Source organism: Rhagoletis zephyria, unplaced genomic scaffold (genome assembly GCF_001687245.7).
Source record: "Rhagoletis zephyria isolate East Lansing unplaced genomic scaffold, Rhagoletis_zephyria_1.1 Rzeph_scaffold_03373, whole genome shotgun sequence".
NCBI classification, from domain to species: domain Eukaryota; kingdom Metazoa; phylum Arthropoda; class Insecta; order Diptera; family Tephritidae; genus Rhagoletis; species Rhagoletis zephyria.
In genome coordinates this window covers 31,504-48,118 of record NW_016160456.1, presented here as the reverse complement: position 1 = coordinate 48,118, position 16,615 = coordinate 31,504, and the positions used below count along the sequence as shown (strand labels likewise).

General features: G+C 34.9%; 1 protein-coding gene across 3 annotated transcripts in view; it reads right to left on the bottom strand.

Moving 5' to 3' along the window:
• Window positions 1-2,441: 2,441 nt before the first annotated feature.
• Window positions 2,442-16,615, bottom strand: part of LOC108368885 (uncharacterized) — a 35,437-nt gene continuing 21,263 nt past the window's right edge. The window contains exons 2-4 of one of the 3 annotated variants that reach the window (XM_017623836.1): window positions 6,654-7,228; window positions 5,466-5,791; window positions 5,191-5,407 (exon numbers count right to left, since the gene is read on the bottom strand). In XM_017623836.1, the coding sequence (XP_017479325.1) occupies window positions 5,283-5,407; window positions 5,466-5,791; window positions 6,654-7,228 (1,026 nt within the window). In that variant the 3' untranslated portion in view covers window positions 5,191-5,282. Of the gene's footprint in view, window positions 5,792-6,653; window positions 7,229-16,615 lie in introns of all 3 variants that reach the window. The other 2 variants (XM_017623835.1, XM_017623837.1) reach the window with 2 other exon arrangements.

Sequence of the window (16,615 nt, the reverse complement as noted above, 5' to 3'; positions counted from 1 at the left end):
TATTTTAACTCAATAATATCTACACACATGTAAGTGTACATATATTCACCAATAGATTATCTTATGGTTAAATATGACTTATTTGTTTTCTGTGTTTATTGCCGGTGCATGAAAGAAATAAATCATCACATTGTCATAAACAAGATTTTGTGTACACATACAAATTCATATGTACATATGTATGTATGTATGTATGGATACGGATGCGTGTGAATATGTATTTTCATTTGCATATGTATACTAAAAAGTCATACAGAAATAATTATTATGCACATATGTACATACATAAGTATATGAAATTTTCGTACGAACATAAATAATATAAACGATAACATAAGCGATGGAAGTGTCGGCAATGCAGTGACTTAGCAACATTTAGGTTTTCTGCAAGCTAAACTTTTCAATCTATATTAATTGGACTGCGGTAACATGAAATTAAAAGATGCATAATAACGAATTGTAGGAACGCTAAAATCACAAAAGAATACCATTTTTTCTAGATCAGGTTATTTTCCAAAGACATTTTATTTTAAGTTTGCATTATGAATGAAAAAATCTAACTTTAACATGGAAAATGTTACTCATGCGCCATGTACGAGTATCTACGTACGAGTATGGCCATGTACAACATGGCGTATGAGCAACATTATTCCCTGCTCATATTTCATAAAAAAAAAAAAATCATTTGACCATTCACAACTTTTTTTTTATTTATTCATCGATTTTCTTCGTTAGAGCATGATTTTTTTAAAGAACAAGTTTTAATACAAATGAAAAAATTTGCAAAAAATCTGCTATTTTTCCTTGTTAAAATTTGATTTTTTTTCATAAAAATTAAAATATCTATGGGACCACCTCTGGGGTACAACCCTTCTTTTAAAAAGGAATTATAGAAGTTATGCGGTAACATACACAAAAAAATATATTTTCCAACGAAGTGATAACAGAACACAAAGTTAAGTTTACGTGTTTCGGCGCTTTTTTGTGTCATTTCAAATCTTGAGATTTTTCGTACAATGGAATAAGCATAGACTGAAAATTAAAGTTATTTTAAAAATTTTGACATCAAAAAGGCATAGCGAAAATATTATGCTATAGCTTTTTCAAGGGCAAGGGTGTATGTGTATGTGTGGGTGTGTGGATTTTGATTCCTCTATGACTTTTAAAAATCTGACTTTTATCATTTTGAGCAAATAATATCTACCGTTAAATTTTGCTTGTTATTTTTTAAGGCAAAAATAGAAGTTAAAATTTGCGTTCGATTTTTTTTAGGCAGAAAGCAATCGGTAATTGTTGCCTAAAACGATTCGAAAAATATTCGTCACCCACATTTTTAAAAGACAAAACTTGAAACAACAAAACTGCAAAGCTTTTTACGCCAAACTTCAAATTCGGAAACTGACAAAAAAGCAAAGGCCGAATCTAGATAAATCGATGATAACCAAACAGGCAACCAAGCAGCTCAAGAAGTGTTCCGCCATCTCATCCTCTTCAAAGCAGGATACGCCTATCACGGTCAGGTGTTTGTGCCATGTGAAGTGGCCAGCCAGCAGTCTTCTCAGTGAGAGAAAAAAACTAGATAGACCTTTTGAGACTGAATGCAACATGAGTTTTGCCCACCACCTGCATCCACTCGATGGCTCCCACTCATTGCTGAGCGAAGTATCCACCCAGTTTCTAATGGTGGCTTCGATGGTCGAAGTGGGGAGTGCTATAACTGGTTGCGGATCGAGGAATGCCTGGTCTAAGCCAATCGTGGCCAAAGGGTCAGGTGTCTCATTTCCAGGCAGTCCCGATTTTCCCGGCACCTACAGTAAAGCAAACACGTAAACCACTATGGCTTTGGGGATTGCAAATGCCTCATCCTGGAAGACCGAAGCATATTCTCCAAGAAAAAGTGAAGCTTATGCCCATTAACTTCGAAAAATACTCTAGATCCTGACCTTGAGTCAGTTTTAGAGCCATCAGTGAAGATTCGACAATGTACGAGTGCGGGCTCAGTGCTGGAACTAAACCAGCATTCGCCCTCAGGGAACTCTTTCTCTCTCTCTAGCATCTCTTCAACAAAGGTAATGGTGTCGTACTATGCTGTAGCAATGAAAAGATACAAGTGCTTAAATATCAGCCGCCGGCAATTTCCGCATTGCCTCACTCAGTGTTTCTCAGTGTTTCTTTTCAGTGTGCAGGTGGCCTTTAAGGCTTCCCCACGTATGATGACACGAAGTGACGGTTAGTTCACCAGTGCGTCAAAGCACTCCAAAAAATTAAAGTTAAATAAATAGGCTATCAAGTAACCATTTGGTTTCTTTACTATCGAAACCAGATACATTTTCGTGGACCTCCCAACTCGTGCACCTTACAACTCGTGGACCTCCCAACGTCAACGTAGACCCTGTTGAGTCTCCCGTGGATCCCGGGGGGTTCACTTGGACCACTTCTAACTGAGGTACCAAATTAATGGGCTTGGCCTCTAAATGTACAGCAGGGTATGACTTTTTTGAAAAGGGTTGCCATATTTCTTAAAATTATAAAATCTACACCGCTTGTTGTATTAAAAAAAAAAAAATCAGGTGTCAAATGAATGGGCTAGGCTTCTAGATGTGCAAGAAGGTTTATTTTTTTTTGAATAGCGTTGCCACCTCGTTGACGTGCTTTGGGTAAATTTGGTTTTAGGCAGCTGTTTAAAGACACCAACATATTAATTTAATCTCAAAATCCTTTCGCTTGATGCCCATATTCTGATATTTTACCGATTTATATTTCAAACAATGCATTTTTTATTAGGCGGCAACCCTTAAAAAAACATAGCACGTATGTAGGTCAATCCCTGTCATTTGAACCCTCATTTTAAAATTGAGAGAACGGTGCAAATCTGATGCTCTACACGAAACAAAAAATTCAACAGGTGGCAACCTCATGTTTTAAAATTGCGCAAACGATGTAATTCCGATTTTTTCAGCAGGTGGCAACCCTATTCAAAAAACTTAAACCTTCTAAAATAAAAGGCAACAATTACCGATTACTTTCTGGTCAAAAAAATAAAAGGCAAATTTTAACTTTTATTTTTGCCTTATAAAAATAGAAAGCAGAATTAATCGGTATTATTTGCTCAAAATGATAAAAGTAAAAAAATAACTAAAATTGTCTGCTTTTGATTTAAAAATTCAATACCGGTACGGTCTCTGAGAATAAGTAATATGAGTAATAAATGTTTTGGCGCTTACAGTTTTGCTAAGTGTTTGGCCGAGCTTCTCCTTAAATTTGTGGTGTGGCCGTTTTGATGTTTGAAATATACTTTGAATAAATTGTTACACAAATGGGGGGATCTACAGTTTTACGGCGCCTCCAAACGGCAACTTAATGAATTTATGAGAATCTATTTTTCATGGCTGAAATACACTCGGATGTTTGCCGTTGCCTGCTGAAGGGCGACAGCTGTTAAGAAAAAACCTTTATCAATAATCTATTTTGGGATTTTGCCTTGACCGTGGATCGAACCTGGGTCCTACAGTATGGTAGTACGCATCTCTGACCCCTTGAAATTCGATCAAAGTGAACTAGCCCAGTTTGCCTAATTTAAAACAGTAGAAATTTCAATTTAGGCGCTAAAATTAAGGCAATTCCGACACAGCTTTAGTCACTTACATACATTGAAGTGTTGCCGGCTCAGTCAGCATTTACAGAATATACCCGAAAATAAGTTTAAAAATAGAAAAGGAAAGTTTCATTTGAAAGTAATCATATCCGCATCCTTTAAGAATTTGTATGACAATATTCATATTTTTGAAATCAGCCTATTGTGTGTGAAGATGTGTATATGATTGGGTATGTGCAAAAATGCAAACAAATGCAGGTTTTTTATCTTCAAACTACTTAGGTTTTTAATTGTGGTAAAGATTGTCTTGTTAACGATAAACTTAGCATTAACTAAAAAAAGAGTTCTTAAAAAGAATAGTATATAAGTTGTATGTATAGTATATAGTATGGGTATTATATATTTGTTGGCACATTCATCTTACATCTGTTAAGACAGATAATTAAAACGATATATTTAACTATAAACACTTTTTTTTTTTTATTTTAATGCTTGTGTGCATCTATGGTTGAAATTGCCTATAATTCTATGTATATGTATATTTTTTGTCTGCCTACAAAGGTACATTATAGCATACATACTAATAGATACACATGTTTGTGTTTGTATGTATGTATGTATGTATGTATGTATGTATACGTATTTGTGCACTCTCCAATGTTCTGAAACAAGGCTCTATTGAAATAATTTGAACGGATATGGTTATAATTTTTTGCTTGTGCACCACTTAATTTGCTGACTCCGCAATCTCTAAATTTATATATGTATAAAGTGGTTTTACATACATACATATGTATTTTAATATTTTCGCTTAAACAAGTAAAGTTGTATTTAGTTATTGAGCAGTTTCTTAACAGACTTCATTTTCACAACAAAGTTTTTGCTTAAATCAAATACATATGTACATACATATGTATGTATGTAGTGTATGTGCTTTGTCACGTTGTCAAACATTGCGAATGTGCAAGTTTTTATAGATTACATACATACATTTACATATGAATAACCTAAACAAATAAAACTAGAAATTTCATTAGACTTACACATACATACACGCGAAGTATAATCTAAATGAAATGAATTGCCTAAAACACTAATTTTATTACATTTAAGCTCACTGCATCCATCAGTGTGCGTATACTTTGATTATTTGCTCCGACCCACCCCAAGAGTGCAATCATGCAGATATAATATTTGAGGCTGCCGTTGTCAGTCAATGTTGGCAGCATGCTATTGCATTGTCTCAGGTCTAATTCTTGCGCGGCAGCATAACTGCTGCGCATCGGCTGCAGCTGTGGTCACGACGACATGTATGTGCACTGTGGTTTCGGTTGTGGTTCAGTCTGTTCGAGTGGCTGAATGTCGGCACGTTTCCAATAATCGCGTACATTTTCTACGGTCTCCAGGATGCGTAGAAAGTTTTTGCCGGCCAGCATTGCTATGTCTTGTTCACTCCAGTTGTGATCTTGAAGTAATGTCGCCAGCAAATCTGGATATTTGGAAACGTCTTCAAGACCGACGGGTGGCACCTCAATGCCGTCATAACCAGCGCCCAGCCCGATATGTTGCACTCCAGCGATGGCTCTGATGTGTTTTATGTGCTCAACTACATCACCCAGATATGCCTGCTGACCACAAGCCACATCTTCTGGATCGAAGCTAACCATGATGAGTCCGCCATTGTCTGCTACCAATCGAAGAATGTCGTCGGGTACATTGCGTGTGGAATTGCAAAGTTGTCTTGCGGCTGAATGAGAGAATATAACTGGAGCCCGAGTAACTTGTAGAACGTCGCGAGCTGTGGCATCGGAGCTATGGGACAAATCGACCATCATTCCCAGTCGGTTCATTTCACGAATAACAGCCTTACCAAACGCAGAGAGTCCGCTCTCCGATTCTGATGCACTAGAGCCCGCCCATGAGAGGTCACATTTATGCGTTAGGCTGAGCGAACGAGCGCCCACCGAATAGAATGACCGTAAAACGGCCAATGAGGAGCCGATAGCGTGGCCACCTTTAATGCCGATTAGTGAAGCCATCTGGCCGTGCTGTCGTGCTGTGAAAATATCTTTCGATGAGCTTACTAATATCGTATCCCCGGTGAACATGTCTGTTAAGCGCCGTATAATATCTATTTGTTCTATAGCCACTTGGACTGCGTCTAGGCCCAAAGCCTCACAAGGCACATACGCTGACCTGTAAATAAGGGCATGGGAAGAAGGAAGAAGAAACATAAGGCACCTGTTTCTGGGTCTAGAAAAAGAAGGTGGGTTGCCAAAAAAGCTCTTTGCATGAAGTGCATATAAAAAATGTAGGAAAAGTGATACAAAATCGTCTAGGAATTCCTTGAAAGTTAATAGCAAGTCAAGCATAAGATAAGTTAGCAGGTGGAGTTCAAAACCTTCGAAGAAGGAGTCCAACATATTGTTTTTTTTTTTTTGGTGGAATATTGCTTTCTGATTTCCAATTGCGTACATATCGCACAGCTTCTTCAAAACCGGCACTGCTACAAGAAAAATAGGTGGAAATTTTTGCATAAATCAATTCGTGGATGTTAATGTAAATATTTTCTTCTTCATGGATACTACCGCTCTCCACAAGCAGTTCTATTTCCGCATCAGGTTTTTGAGGTATCCCTCTTTACGAAGAGGTTGTGCGTTATGTAAATTACCAAAGATTGAGTAAAATTCAAAGGCCACAACTTCTTTTTCCCATTGCTTTTCCCTAAATTTAGGGACCCCGACTGTTAATGTCTGTCAAAAACATGTCGTTTTACATCAAACTCAGCCGTTGGAAAATTACTGGCATGGTGCCTATTTCAGTGTGATTATTTTCTATAACACAGCCTCTGACGGCGTATTATGAGTGAAGAATGTAAATAGTAACGATGTCATTCGCAGCTGTGAATGTTCTGCATTCTAAGCTTTCCGCATTTGACACACCTGACAACACAACACCCCAGAGGCATGCGAATATCAGCCAAGTGGCCACTGACATCTTGCTATTTTAAACTTCCAGTATTCCAAAAACAACAAACAAACAGTATTGTATTACCTACCACATTTGCACGCCAACTAGTCCTTGCTTCAGCCGCTCAATGTCTGTTTGCGCCCACGACGGCCTGGTCCATAGAGCCTCCGCACTGGGATCGCGTCTCATGTGCACCAACTCCAGACTGTTGTGCGCGTACTTCCGGACATTCCACGCAAAGTTATTGTGGCCATCCACTAGCGGCACTTCTTTCAGTATCCGTTGTACGATTTTCAGTCTTTGAGCATGCGAATTGCGGCTTGGCGCCACAAAGTGTTGGTATGCGAGCATGGCGGCAATGGTAAACAGGCAAAGCGCGGCTACGAGAGTCAAGAATATGGTGCAGGAGCCACGTCGCGGTTTTAAGCGGTGCACCCTGGCACAGCTGTCACTAGCTGCTTGGTGGGTTGCCTTCGATTTACGCTTTATGTTGGCAGGGTGGGCGGTTGGTAGCGGTCTGCCGTCGCCAAAGTTCACTTTTGACTTTTCAATGCTGGCAATTTCGCCACCGGAATCACTGTTTGAAATTGAGTTCTGGCGTGAGAGTGTGCGGTGCGCATTGGAGTGCTCGGTGACATCAGGTAGGCCGCCAAAGCCGGTTGCCTGCGAGAGAAGAAAATAAAGTAAACGTGCATAAGTTGCCTTTTGAATTGCATTTTGCTTGTTTGGCTTAAACACAATCTGGGTCATTCACTAATCTAAACGGAAATTTCGGATTATGTGTGAAGACCGATTGGCAATAAATTTAGATTTTAGTCGAAATGTTGGCCAAGATACGGAAAGTGTTGCCAAGAAATTCGCAAAAAAAAAAACTTTCGGTCTCCTATGTAGCGAAACCGCAGAATGCCCATTGAGTGTTGAATGTGGAATTCAAATAGTTACGCAAACAAAGTACGGAAACCATTTCGGATGCCAAAAGTTAAGGAAAAAGTTGTGAATTTGTTTAACCATTTTATTGCGAACTGGCTTTAAGCGCCATCGAAGTCTTAAAAGGAAACCGAAAATGCTTGGATATATTTTGGACAACGCAGAAAAATGCTTGTAAATAGTTAATAAATGGGAATATCTATGGAGTTAAGCTCTTTATGTTTTTTTTTTTTTAATTTACGTTAAAACACTTTTAGCATTATGATAATACTAGACTTAAAAAGTGTAGATGTATTAAAAAATATATATGTATATATATGAAATGCTGGACTGGTTGAAGAGAAATTAATTAATTTATACAGATGCCAGCTCATTGTTGCTAAGACGATATGAGTCCGCTGTGTTAGTCTTTTCGTACACACACTACTTACTCCAAAGTATGTAATTATGTATGTCAAATATATGCAGTGTGCCTGCCTGCTGGCTGTCGGAGGAATGAAAAGCACTTCAACTGTCTTAATAAGCGAAATAAAAGCGCAACAATAACGCCTGAGAAGAATATAGAGAAAATGAAATACAATTTAGTAAAAAGGAAAAATGTAATGGACACACGAATTCATAGTAATTTTTAGTAATTATAATGGGTTGTTCATTCCTGCGCAGTATTACATACATACATGCAAGAAAATTATGATGCCCAATTTGCTAGTGATGGCTTAGCAGTTTTATTTATCTAAAAACCGTTTGAAAGAAATGGCAGAACATGAATACTTTGTCAGAATTTCGTTATTTTAATTTTCAAGATCAGAAATTACTTAAGTAAAGTATTAAGGCAGCTTAATCTTTTTTCGAACTCTATTCTAGCTTTAGCTCACGAAACAGCGACGAAAGCGACTTTTCAGGAAATTTCGCAGCAAAAACACCCGATGCATTCACCAACGCCGGAAATAAAGGATTATCCTTTGGACCAACGCTTTTCTCATTTAAGATTAACCCTGAAAAATTAATTGAAACGATACCATCGGACTATGTGAAGAAGTTTCATGAAGTGCAGCTTTAAGTTATAATAAATTGCGTGCAAAGTAAAATGAGAAATTATCGCAGTGGAGAATGTCCTATATTAAGGCTTTCGAATTTCGCACTCAAACCCTTTGTGGTAGTGTTCTTATCGCCAATAGCATAAGCATCGTATTTATTTAAGAATGTAGTATGTATTTGGGGCAATTAAGAAGGCATTTATGAACTCTACAAGGAATATAAATTAAGCAGCATGGAAAAGTGGTTGGCTGCCTGTTGGCGTGCACATGTATGTACATCCATACATAAGTATGTATGTGTGTGTAGGTATATGTATATGGCACAAATGTAATGCAGGTATGTGCATAATTATTATTATTATCCTGGCTCTCCTTTCTACAAATTTCCGACTCCTTTGTGGCTTTGTGCATGGTTGAAGCACTTAATGACGTCAAGTGTTCCACAAATAAAAAAAAAATCCAATTTTCTAGTGCCAGCTTTTTTATTCCACTTAGCATAATGTCAGTTTAATTATGTTAATCATTTGAAATTTTACAGGGAAATAAAAAAAACTTTAAACATTTTTAAGTTTACATATTCTCCTATGCTTATTAGTGTTGCCAAATTTTTTTCCAGCGATACTGGACAAACGTATAATTTGTCCCAAAAATACGGGATTTACAAAAATTTAAGGAGACAAATGAAAAATAAAGGATTTGCTTTAAAAGCCCAACTACGAGCTATATATTAATAAAGGTCATCGATTTCAACGAAGTAATTTTCAGATTAGTTATAACCAGGGAACGGATTTTTAGGACCTAAAAACCTATAAAAAAGGCAGAATAAAATAACGAAATAGGCTGGGAAAGGTAAAATAAAATAGCGAAAAAGGCAGGAAAAGGAACTAGGTGTTGCAAAAAAGGCAAAAAAAAGGCAAAACAAAATAGCAAAAAAGGCAGGAAAAGGCAAAAAAAACAAAATAAGGCACCTAAAAGACAGAAACTACGAAGAACAATCAAAAAATACATTTATATTACAAGTAAAAAGGGAAAAACTATGAACTAGTTTCATTATATGAAAAATTTGTACTTTGAATCTTTGACTATTTTATGCTTTCGGGTTTCTAACTCATAAAACTTTAATCTGTATAGTTGTAGTAACATTGAACCACAAGATGCATTTTGAAGTTTTCTGGCAGCATTTTCATTCGATTCTCGCGAAGAAATGCCTTGAATGTACTAAACGTGCGTTCGACGTGATTTGATGGAAGTTGCGCCCAATTTAAATATGGAACGTTTAAAACTTTCATATTATCAGGAATAAGGGCGTTTTCCTCGCCCTTTATAATTCTATCAACACCCCTTATTGTCTCCAAGCCTTCGTTAGCTGAGAAAACGGCTTTGAATTTTTCCAACACCAATTTGGCAAGAAGTCTCTGCGCTTCTATAAGCCGCATGGGCAATGTGTATATTTTTTAATCTTAAAAAAAAAAAAATGTAAATGCTATAATCACTTTTTTAAAGGTAGAAAAGGCAAAACAAGGCAAATATCTTAAAAATGGCAAAAAAAAGGCAAATATCTTAAAAAAGGCAAATCAAATGTGTATATATGGAATCAGGGAAAGCTAAATCGTGGACATTCTTAATCGAATATACTATATCTCTTTAGCAGAAAAAAAGGCAATTTCCATAAAATCCGTTCCCTGGTTATAACTTATAAGCTTATGATAAATTTCACTTATTTCATGGCAACACTATTTAATTCATACAAAAATATGTACATATGTACGTAGACTTATAATTGACAAAACGATAAAAACAAACTAAGAGCTACAGTTGCGGTCAAAATAATAGCAGCAAAATTCAAAATGATACTGTTGGCTACTTATCTTTATTTATTATTAATTATTTTCACTTGAAATATGGGTCGATCTATGTCAGATACCAGATAAATAAAACTATCTAAGCTAAGTTCACAAAGTTCACAAAATCTAATTAAACTTAAAACAATTTTCATCAAAATGTCGTTTTTAATTAGATTTCCTAGTAAGATTTCGAGTATGCGGTTTTGATTAAAAGTTGCAAGTTTCAAGTCGCTAAAAATTACCACTGATTTTTTAGAATTTTTATTCAGGAGGATGTTGCGCATTTTCTTCCATGTAAAAAAGTCAGTTTTTTGCATGCGTTACTCGCCGTCTCCACAGGATAAAATTTATTGCTGGCCAATTGTCATTTTGGTTGCTTGATATAAGCATTTGTAAGATGGCTTCTAAAACGTATTTTTGCCGGATTTAATCGCTTAAAAAATTTAGAAAAGAGGCTATTTTACATCCAAGTAAATAATAATAATTATTTTAATAAAAAAACAGCTAAATTTTTGCGTTTATATTAAAATATCAATAATTTTGCCACCACGAAGTTTTCATGCAAATGAAAAAGTAGCTGTCAAACTACCGAATTGCCGGCAATAGATGGCAAAATATAAGCTCTGATATACATACATATATTGCTCTTGAAGAGCAATGAGCGGTCTCCATTGGCTATTTATCTTCTAACATATGTAACAAGATACAAACTTTATCTTGTGGAGACGGGCTGTTATACGTAAGAAAATTCGCAACACCCTCCACAAAAAAAACGTTCTAAAAAATCAACGGTAATTTTAGCTATATTTCTCTTACAGAATTGCATGCAGTAATGCTTTCTAATGACCTAATAACGATAGCCGCGTTAAATCATGACCATGTTGAGCAGAAGTTTACAGGTTGAAATGAATAATGAAATTGTCGAAAATTCGGGAAAAATCTTGTCCCGGCGGAACATTTCAAATTTAATGCAAAATACGGGATGCTCCCCGCTAATGCTTATGCCTATGTAGTTGTTTGTAAGATATCAATATATTTCACATTTTTAAAGATTTGATTGAAAAACATTCAGTATAGAAAAATACCAGTAAAGCGTTTCAAATTACTCTCCCAGAGTCACAAACTTCTCTCCGAAAGTACACAGTCTACAAAAACTTTTAAAATGAGCTTCTTTATGAGTTTTTCCATGCTTTCGTTTTTGGTAGCAGCCAATCGAAGTCGCCATGCTGACTACATAAGTAAAACAACCGAGATAAATGAGAATTGGCAATGAATATTAAACTAACCAGGTTCTGTATGCATCACTTTGTACACTGCTAGATGGAGTATGAAAACCAGCTAATATATATATTATAGCTAATATATGAATTAACCAGAAGGGATGACCGACCGACCGGACTTGTCGGCAACAATTTGCATTTTTTCATACAATAAATTTTCGTCCTTAGTGTTTGTATTCTAAATGCTTTTACTAATATACATACATATGTATGCATGTATATCATAAAGAACGATTGCTTTTTTTTACATATTATTTAGTCAGGTATATTGTATTTTTTCGGTAACTGCATTATTTCGCTTTTTAAAAGTAAATATTTTTAGGTTGCGTTGTTGGTGTTGTTCGAGCAGTAAACACACAAGCACGTACGTACACATATTGTAAACTACTACATCATCCGCTTCGCGAGATACAAATAAACTATGGATGAAAAATTATTTCAGTTATGTTGCCTGAAACTTTCGTGTGCCTCCTATTCTAACTTTAATGCAAAAAGGCAATCTCGGCAAGAACAAAAAAATTGGTTGGAATGTTGCGGTGTGTTTTTACATCATGCTGTAATTTTGCTTATTGTTTATAACAATTTTAAATATCTTTGTTTTAAAAGGATTAAATTGAAAGCAGCGTAAAAAATGCTCATATAATACGCTCACTTTTTCAAATTGGCAACTGGCAGGCGAAGAGCGCTTCGTAAATATAAGTATGTACGTATGTATGTATACGTACATACATATATCTTAGTATGACTATGGCCAGTCGCCGGCAGGTATGTATTTGCCTATCATGCTCCTACCCTCTAAAAAGAAAAAAAAAATAATGGATCCTCGTTTTGTTCTAGCAAATTAAAAACTTTTAATTGCATAACGAAAAGCCGCAAGTTAATTCAGCCATGTTATTGAAATACAATAGTCTGCCCTCAGTGTTTAATTTTAATCATTATACTTGCAAAATTTTTGCACAAATCGCACGCTATAACAACAGAATTGAATTAACTATAAAACGGCATAGCTTTCATTATAGAATGGTTTATACATATTTAATAAATAGTAAAAACTTGTCGATGTATGGATGTCGTATACTTATGATAAACACTATATGTATGTGTACTTAATTATTTTATTGCTGAATATTTTTTTAAAAGAAATTTGGCAACTCAAAGTTTTCCACCAAAATTTAGTATGAAATAAATTAAAGATGAAATTTTTGTGTAGCGGCGTATAGGCTTGTACTATATACATATATGTATTGTGTTGCTGGTTTAATCAATTCAATGTATTTGAATGAATAGCCATTTATTCTGTACACTAGGCTTGATTAAAACGGCAGCGCAAGTTTAATTACAAAAAAAAAAAAAATGAAAACAATGACAAATGTAATGGAACTGAAGCAATCGCGCAACCGCTTACTGTTTTGCGCTGATGCGGACAGCCGAGTGATTATTAAGCATTAATCGAATTCGATTGCAGAAAATTTTAAGCCTAAATTAAATGGTTTTACATTCATTAAGCCGCAAAGCTTTCAGCAAAATTGGTGTACAATTTATGAATTTTTTCCTGATGACTGCTTTTATTTAAAAACATGGAACACAATATTTATATCAGTGGAATTTTATTTTTTTTTCTTTATCCTATATACACGCATACAGTACTGTCCAAATGAAAGTTACCACTGCATATGTATTTCATTTTTATAGTCAAAAGTAATGTGTTTTACTTTTAATTGGTCATTTATTATCGAATTATACGTGCTAGTATCTAAAGTAAGTTAAAGGCGCAAGATGAAAATAAAATTATTTAATTTAATTTTTTATTCGAAATGTTTTTATTCTTTTCAAATAATACCTTAATATGAATTAAACAAAATATCCACTCGGACTTTTATAACGGCCGCACTTCTGTGCGAGATGAGTTTTACTAAGTTATATCGACATTTATGTGTTCAAAGATTCTGTAGATGCTAATTTCAACTCAATTTTAGTTTTGCATATTCTTTTAATCATACGTTCCTTAATAAAAAAAAAAAATGATAATTAAAAAAAACATTCGACTTATACGGTTACACAGTTTACAAAGATTTTTGGCTAGCTCCTGCTCGGATTTGTGGTAAATATGCGCCTTGAAGTTATCACACACCGAGTGATAGCGCGCATTTCTTACCACTCGGCTACTAAAAAATCTTGAATCACATCAGGGAAGCCAACTCGTGGGGAATTCCCCAATTTGTGGGGAATCGGGGAATGGTCCGTTTTTTTACATGGGGAATCGTTACACTAATTTCATATTGAGTTAAAAAAGTTTAATAAAAAATACAACTGCAACTAAAAGTACTGATTTTGCAACAAAATTCTAAAAGCAAAATTTTTAGGCGCTTGAAACTTTACTTTACTTTATTATACTAGAACTGAGTGTGCTACAATACTGCATACCAAAAATCTTTCTAGGGATTCCAATTAAAAAAGCTCGAATGTTTGTTAATTTTTTTTTAACATTGCGCAAAATTTGAAACTTAGATTTGTACGGGTTTTATTGGAGAATGAACTATATTTTTATAAAAAATAACTCAAATAAAATATTTTACAAAAAGAAAATAATAATTGTGAAAACTTGTCGAAAATTTGGTGCGACTAAAATTTTTTCGACCACTGTATGTATGTAAGTATTATATGTACATTATTTATTCTTTATTCGTTAACTAACTTTACATAAGTTTGGTTTGATAGAAAATAAAATAAACAGAAAATGCGCATTATATCAAAATAAAATTTTTGTTTTTTAATAATGGGTGAGCAGAATTGCGAAATTTCGGTCAAAATCGGGGAATTTCATAATCGAAATCGGTAAATTCTCAAAAATGAGTTGGCTACCATGAATCACATAAATAGCACCAAAATTTAGTGAGTTTCTAGTTGGAAAAAACCTGAGAGGTTCATACTAGATGCTAACGTATGAAGACTTATTTTTGAAAAGCAAAATAACAATTTGATTAAAAAGTTCAATTCAATGATTGTGTGATCATCATACGACCCGTCCTACAGTGGATGAAATGCATAATAATTTACTAAGTATTTTAAAATTTATTAATTATTTTAAAATAGGAAAGTAGTATCTTTCTCACGTCCTTAAGCGCATAGCGCTTTTTAAGATCCAAGATTAATGGATATCATAGGCGTAACTTTCAGAAAAACATACTTTAAAAAAGAAACTAAAGCTAACTAAACTGAATTCGTTAGCTTTCACCCTGAGCAAACATCCTAGAGGGATAGACAACATAAGAATGTAAACTAAAGTGCTGAAACAAAAATAACAACGGAATGAAAAGCAATAAACAAGAGCGTAACTACGAAACATAGTTACTGCCGAATGAAATAAAATGAAATAAAGTTGCTTTTAGGCAACAAACATTACTTTTAAATTATGCAGAGCAAAAATGTAACACAACGAAGGCACTAAACAATGCTAGCGCCGCGAAACGTCTACAACGTAAAATACAAGAATAGAGAAAGACTCGCTGAATAAAAAAGTACAGCATGAATGCGAGTGAAAAGAGTAGGGACATAAAAAGCGCGCGTGGAATGTGGAGGATAGGAAGGCCTGAGTTTGCTCACTAAACGAAAGGCTTACTGTAATTGGCGTCATTGGGAAAGAAAGTGAGTATTGCTGGAAGAAGAAACTGTGGAGCAAAACGAAAGAGGCGAGGCAGGAAGAAGACTTTGCTGCCTTTGGGCAAAGTAAACAAAAGTCAGCTAAACAAAAGTAAATAACTAAATGTTAAAATAACGAAAACGACCAGTTACATTTTCCAACAATGCAACTAACAAAGCAACTAAGTGCAATAGAAAAAAAAAAAAAAAAAAAAAAAAAAAAAAACACAGCAAACTGGCAAAAAAATACCCACACCGATCAACACTAGAGTCAAAGGAAGAAATTTAGACGGTAAGTGGATCAGTATGGAAACCAGTTTTCTTTTAAGACACTAGCTACATAACAATCTGTAGTGGGCTTCGGAGCAAAGGTTTTTTTTCATCGATCCGCTCCAGTATTTTATTTCGCTCCGAGCTACGCTCTTAGCTCCACTCCCGCACCCAATAGAATATTTTATTTGTTTTTTTTTTATTTATATATGGGTATTTCTTATCTGGCGTTACGTGACACTTGTATAACAAAATGTTAAAAACAAAAATTTAACAAGTAAAATTTTTAAAAAGGTTTTTCTAGATGTGCATAGCACTTAAATGGTCCCTTATTGAGTAAAAAAAAATACAACTGTTGGTAGTAGCGAAAGATATTAGTTAACATATGCGCTGGCGTGACGTTACCATAAATAGAAGTGGATTTTGACTTGGGTTACAAAATTGCAAAACTCTGCGACTTGGGCAAGACTATTCCTATAAAAGCTTTTGTAGTAATATTAGAAATGTTCAAAGTAAATTTTCCAAGTTTTCAAATGTAAAAATCGTGTCTGATTTTTGTTTAATCAGCTGGAGTATCTGGCGTAACGTTACATGACGTTACGTTACTAAAATTACCAATGAAGAATTTTTAACGGAAAGAAAAAGTTTTTTTTTATGTAGAATATACTTTTTATTTTGACATCAGCACCACCAGCCAACAAATCTATGCTTTACTACGTTTCAAGTAAACATGTCAAATGTGAATGAAATCGGAGCGTTAATACGGTTTTTCAAAATATCTCGACCCTGGCGCCACCTAACAAGACCCTTTTTGGCGAACATTTTTCTGCTTACATAATCAGTATATATTATAAAAAGCAGCCAAATCGGCTTTTAAATAAGTTAGATATAGGACTTTGATTTTTTTTTTGCGGTCGATTTTCCACTGAAAACGACTATATCGAGCCCTAGCCGCCGAAAAAGTATGCGTTGTTTTTATGAAAATTTTCTTTTTGATGCAGAAATGCAGCCACATGCTCTAGAAGCACTTCTGCATAAAAAAAAAAAAAAAAA